This window comes from Quercus suber, unplaced genomic scaffold (assembly GCF_002906115.3).
Source record: "Quercus suber isolate HL8 unplaced genomic scaffold, Cork oak 2.0 scaffold_225, whole genome shotgun sequence".
Classification (NCBI taxonomy): domain Eukaryota; kingdom Viridiplantae; phylum Streptophyta; class Magnoliopsida; order Fagales; family Fagaceae; genus Quercus; species Quercus suber.
In genome coordinates this window covers 904,323-911,007 of record NW_027069683.1, presented here as the reverse complement: position 1 = coordinate 911,007, position 6,685 = coordinate 904,323, and the positions used below count along the sequence as shown (strand labels likewise).

Here is a 6,685-nt window from a genome sequence, read left to right as displayed (position 1 = left end):
CTTTTCTTGGTCCTTGGGCGCCAGGGTGATTTGGTAATACTCTTGAAAAGCATCCAGGAAGCTCATCCTCGGGTGCCCATACATGGCATCCACCAATTGGTTGATTTTTGGCACCGGGAAGAGGTCATTTGGGCATGCTCGGTTCAAATCAGTGAAGTCCACACAAACCCTCCACTTACTGCTCTTCTTCTTCACCACCACAGTATTTGCCAACCAATCCAAGAAGAAAATCTCCTTTATCGCCCCAGCATCCTTCAACTTTTGGACTTCCTCTTTCACCGCCTCGGTGTGCTCCCAAGCCGATCTCCTCGGCTTCTGCTTCTTAGGGGGGAACGAGGGGTCAACTCTAACTCTATGGACAATGAACCCGGGGTCCACCCTAGGCACCTCATATGGACTCCATGCAAACACGTCTACGTTCTGCATGAGGAGCAACAACATTTCCACTTTCTCCCACTCGTCCATGCCTTTCCCTACAAGGAAATACTTGTCGGCATCCGGAAGTATCTTTACTTTTATCATTTCCTCGGCACAACCAACCCCTAATTCTCCTTGGTGATCTTGTAATTACTATAATGGGACCCCCTGTGACAGCTCTTCCTGCTGGGCACATTCTCCCCAATCGTTTGTATCCTTCTTTTGGTTAATCATGGCGATTAAGCATTGTCTCGCCGTCTGCTGGCTTCCCCTCACTACAGTAATACCACACTCGGTAAGGAACTTCACTTTCACGTGTAGTGTGGATGGAACGGCCCCCATTGCATGGATCCACAGTCTGCTGAGTATTGCTGTGTACAGGGAGAAAAAAGACACCACTATAAACATCACTACCACCTCCTTGCCCTCCATATTCACAAGCATAGATATTTGCCCTTTAGGTATTACGATTTGCCCATCAAACGCGACCAAAGGCGTGCTGTACTTAGAAAGGTCCCCATTTTTCAACCTGAGCCCCCGGTACAAGTCCGGATACATCACGTCGGCCCCACTCCCTTGGTCTATCATCACCCTTTTCACCAAGAACCCGCCTATCCGGGCGGTCACTACCAACGTGTCGTCGTGCGACTGGACCGTTCCCTCTAAATCATTGTCACCAAAAGAGATAGGCTCCCGGGTAAGCTTCATCTTCTTCCCCGCCAATGGTGTGCCCAAACTACCCTCCACCGAGACCACATTTAACAACCTTTTCTTTCTCGCCGAGACAAGACTTCTTGGTGGAGCATGAATGGCCTCAATTATCCCGAGCGGGGGTGGGAGGGGGTTGCCCCTTTGTGTAGCTCCTTGCCCCGACCCCCTGTCCCTCGCATCTAGCACGAACTCCTTCAAATACCCAGCCCTGGCCAGCTACCCGAGATGATCTTTTAATTCCCGACACTGCTTGGTCGTATGTCCCTTGTCTTTATGATAGGTGCAGTACAAGTTCTGGTTTCTCCTAGAGGGGTCACCCCCCATCCTGTTCGGCCACCTGAAATATGGCTCGAGTTTAATCTCGTCCACAATTTTGTGCACCGGCTCCTTGAACGTTACGTTTACCTCTCCTATTGGCGCCTCTGGTTCTTGAATTCTCAAATTCCCCTGGGTCCTCGGTTGAAAGACACTAGACCAAGGATGATTTATTATCGGCGCCTTGCCTTTGCTCTGTATCTGATCATCTTCCAGCCGTTTATATTCTTCAATACGCCTCATCAACTGCCTCATATCCTCGGGAGGCTTCTTAGTTAACGACTCTCTTAGCCCGGAATCCTCAAGCAAACCCATCCTAAAGGTGCTCGCAGCAATCTTCTCGTTTCCCCCACTGATCTCGTTGTACAGCTCCCAATACCGGCTAGCATAACTACGGAGGGTTTCCCCTACCCTCATTTTCATGGACAGCAATGCGTCTACCGGTTGTGGCACCCGACTGCAAGTTACAAACCATATGCCGAAATCCTATATTAGCTCGGCGAAATTGTTGATGGAACCCTTCCGCAACCCGTTAAACCATCTCAAAGCGGTGGGACCTAAGCTTGAGGGAAAAATCTTGCACATTAGTGGGTCATTATAGGTATGTAGAGACATCATCTGGATATAGTGATTGACGTGCTCTACTGGGTCCGTTTTTCCGTCGTAGGAGTTGAAAGGTGGGCGTGTGAATTTGTCCAGCATTGGGTCTCTTTTGATGTCGGTCGAGAATAGTGACCAAACAGCTCTTCGTAGCGCGTGGCTCATCGCATCCATGGCTGCATTATGGGGCCGTTGTTTTTCTGGGGAATCTGAACCTCGGTCTGCGTACTCCCGCGACCTTGAACGGTCTCGGTGATGGCGGGATTCCCGTGAATGAGCCCGTCCCCTTCGCCGACAAGATTCCTGGGAACGGGAACGTTCTTAGTAGTGGTGGAACGTAGATTGATTGGACTCTGTCTGATGGCGATCTCCCCTGGTATTGGCTATTCTTTCTCGACTATCCCCATCCCTCCTATGATGCCTGTTCTCTACCTCCAACTCTAGGTCTCTCACTAGCCTGTGCAACCGTTCAAGCTCTTTGTCTCTCTCATCGAGTTGCCTGTGCCCCGAGGCATTCGAAATCGAGTGCTGCGTTTGGTACGACCCTTCCCCGAGGCCAGACTGCTCCTCTCGATCGTGGTCTCTGTCTTCACATCTCTTCTGCCTTCTTTCTCACCAAGTGGATCCCCGAGAAGATCTCGCTGAACCACTTTCAGCATCGCTCCTAGAGCGTCTCCCAGACATCTGCCTCCCCGGGATTGAGTCTCAGTAGGACTACGGCGTTGTAGGAGATTCCCACAGACGGTGCCAATTGTGCGCACCAGAAATGAGACTAATGGGCTATAGCTCACTCGAACTCACAACTAATTTGTAGGATGGGTTTGGATTTCCTACACTGGGTCGTCTTTGGCACGGAGACTCAATGAGATCACTTTTCTCTCCTTAACTGCCTGGTTCGTCTTCTACTCCCCTTGCTTTCTTCCTGCACCACCTCCTTCTTCCCTCGATTTTTCTAACCCCCTTTTTCTTCCCAAACTTCTCATATTTATAGTCCTCAGTTAGTGGAGAGTTTATGATTACTATTCCGTTAGTGCAGCGAGCGGTCCAGTGTCATTCAACATAAGTGGATGGTTAAGTGGTTACGGGAAGTGGTGAGGATGGCCTTAGAACTTGGTTCCCACTTCCGCAGAAACACTCGGCAGTGGTGCCCCCAAAAGCGCTGCTGGGCATTAACCAAACGATATGTTCGAACGCCGTTCACGGTATTGTTCGGCAGGTATTTGCCGATCGTAAACATGGACGCAAGCTTGGGCTAGCAGCTTTCATAGGCTTGGGCTGGGCCTGTGGAGAGAGAGAGAGAGAGAGATAGAGAGGAGCATGGGCCGCATCCACGCATAAGAATTAACGGTCCAAGTGGGCGCGGGTATGGGTGCCGTACAATAGTACATCTAGATGGATCATTTTTTTTTTTTTAAGTTGATATCATTTTCATGAGAAATATAAAAAAAATTTTAAAAAAAATTATTTGCCTTTTTCTATTGTCATAAAATATCTCTAAAAATATTTCTTAAACCAATACTATTTTTAGGGTATCCATTAACCTTTCTCTTGGTAAGTATATAGACTGCAAATGAGAGAGAGAGAGAGAGAGAGAGAGAGAGAGAGAGAAACCAAAAATAATACAATGGAAATGCAAAAGTTAGAAAGTCAAGCATATATGAATCGAGACAAGAGGATTAGTTTATAAAGCATCAGCAGGATCACCAACCGGTTCCTCAAAACAGTTTTATAGTCAATTGATGATGACTTTTTTTTTGGATGTATCATGTATATATTCGATGTTCTAGATAATTATTGAGAAATTGAAGAGCACTGTGATAAAAATCGGTAGTGAATGCTCATTAACATCCGGCTTTTCAAAACATTTTGCTTACCCCAATTGAAGAGCATTGTAACCAAGAATCACAAAAATAATTAACAATAAAATAAACAATGAATAATCTCACATTTGACTCTCTCCAACTCTAATCAAATTTTTACAAAAATGTTACAATGCTCAACACGTTTGGAGAGATTGTAGCATTTTGTAAAACTTGTTTTCTTTTTGTTTTGTTGTATCATGTATGCATGATGTATTTGATTATGATATGCTTGTTTTTTTTTTTTTTTTTTTGTAATTTCTTGAATATATATATATATATATATGTATGTATGTATGTATTTTTTTTTTTTTTTTTTTGTAATTTCTTGAATATATATATATATATATATGTATGTATGTATGTATATTTTCCAACTTATGGTTTTCTTTTCTTGTTTTCTAGTATTTTGTTCAAGACAAAAAAGATTATAGCATCCCATGGGTAGTACGTAGTTTATGCAACAATGATTCACAATGGTGTAGTTTAATGCATTCCAATTTCCAAATACATGAAGATATTAATCAAGGTCTCAACTTAGCCCAATTTATAAAATAAAATCCCATTCCCAATGTGCCCAATCCGGTCCCTGTCACTCACTCGAACCCATGTATGTCCTCTCGTTGCTATCAACTGAACTGAACTCTCTCGCCCAAACGCTAAGTTCAATTTCTATTATTTCACATCCAAAAACCAAAGATATTGTAACTGCAATGCAATACCCTAATTTACAAATAAATAAAATACAAGTAAACTGATCACATATACACAAAATTTGGTCACAGGATAAGCTAATAAATAAAACTTTTATATTATGTATGACTAGGTAGTAGGTAAGGTATAACTGGATAGGACCTAACCCTCACGAAAATGGATAAGCACCATGTTATTTAGCTATATACTATTTCTTTACTGACTTCTTGTTTGCTACCCTTCAAAAACAATATTAGATTTGGTTTTAATTTCCGTGAGCCCGCAATCCCACATATCATCACATATGCCATTGCAAATTGCATCTTTTATCTACGCTCTACAATGCCGTATAATTGCAATACCCTAAAAATTCTTGAATAAATTTCTGTACGATTATAATGCATAATAATGAATGACAGGAAGCTATTGCTAGTTTAACAGTTGATACGATTCGTAGATGCAGATGTGTACTCGGCACTAAACTTGGTCAAACTGACTAGAGAACCCAAACCCATTGAATATCGGAAATTAAATTGATCTGTTTTTAATGCAATGCAATACAATTGAACAGTCTAGGCAGCATTATTGAGAAGTTAAAAGAGTCAAAGTCTAGGTCTGCACTACATATATGGGTTGGACTTGATCATTGCTTCCCCATATATATATATATATATATATAGGATTTTGTTAATGTGTGCCCTAAGGGCACACAATAATTTTCATTTTTAGAAAAAGATTTCTCGAGAATTGAAAAAATATCAACAGTTTTTTCAATTCCCAAGAAAATATTTTCAAAAATGAATAGCTTAATGTGTGCCCTAAGAGCACACATTAACCGAACCCATATATATAAAGAAGTGATGTTTTATTTTTTGGTTAGACTATTCTACTCTCTGCCGATAAGGCACTCTAAAAAATTTTTAGACCGATAATATGATATAATGAACCTAAAACCTCCAAGTTTATGTCATGTCTCTGGCCAATAAACTCATCACTTATGTATATCCTTGGGGTCATAATTGTTAGGATAGAAACATCTAAGAGCATCTCCAATGGTATAGCTAAAGGCAAAATATTCTCTATAATAGAGAATGAGACAAAAAAAAAAAAAAAAAAAAAGGTCTTCAATAGATTCTCTAAACTCTAAATTTTTTTTGGCTCATGAGCAAGCTCATCAAATCTAATGGGTTACTGTTCATTTTTTAATTGTTTTTTTTCTATTATAATAATCAGGTGTTGAATAAAAAAATGTTGGAAGATGTGTAGTTTTTAAAAAATGAATAAATAATGAATGAAGAAATAATATTTAAATGAGATAGAGAATGGGATAGAGAATCTGTTGAAAAGTGTATTTTAAAATATGGGTAGATAAAAAATAAAAGTCACTGTTCATTCTTCAAACAGTACAAAAATTTGATGAATTTGCTGGAGATGCTCTAAGCCATGCCTAGAAAAGTTACACTTCTTACTGTTTATTGGCATGGCCTGAGAATGTGATATTTTGTGTGCAATATCACTCCTTTAGTCCTAGTGGGGAGTTGCTTTAAGCCTTACACATAAGACCAAGCTGTGCAATCATCTTGTTGGGCTCAACCACTAATGTGCGAATTCCTTTCCCCAATTGGTCAATTATAGCAGTCATCCTTAAAATTAGTGTTCCCTAGCTCCTTTCATAACAGTATTTATTGTGCACCACAATTGACCATAACAATTTAATGTCATTGTATAACGTCACCTTTGTCTGTAAATTGAGAGTTGCTACCTTGACACACGACGGCTCAGCCAACCTGAGGGGACAATTACCTAACAACTTCCTCACTCACCCATAAAGACTCCTCTATTCAATATAGTAGGTATGCAATCCTTAGCACTGTTACTATTCCATTTCCATTTCTCTCGCTCTCCCATTGGTTTACTGACATTACCATCAAATTCTCCTTGGTCAACATCTAGGTTGGTGAGGGCCAAACTCAGTTTTCCCTTTCTTAGCAGTGTCTTTCAAGTTGTGAGGAAATTCATCAATGTTTGGTCACCTTCGAAAATCTTGTTGCCGTTCCACCTCATTTCTAAAGAGTATATTAAGACATATA

At 41.3% G+C, this 6,685-nt stretch overlaps 1 protein-coding gene across 1 annotated transcript; it reads right to left on the bottom strand.

The window, feature by feature from the left end:
• Window positions 1–570: 570 nt before the first annotated feature.
• LOC112007446 (uncharacterized) lies at window positions 571–2,217 on the bottom strand. The gene is made up of 3 exons (XM_024039789.1): window positions 2,057–2,217; window positions 1,466–1,900; window positions 571–1,336 (listed from the first exon to the last, which is right to left on the bottom strand). Exons 1-3 carry the CDS (start codon window positions 2,215–2,217, stop codon window positions 571–573), a joined length of 1,362 nt encoding a protein of 453 aa, XP_023895557.1.
• Between the last annotated feature and the right edge of the window lie 4,468 nt (window positions 2,218–6,685).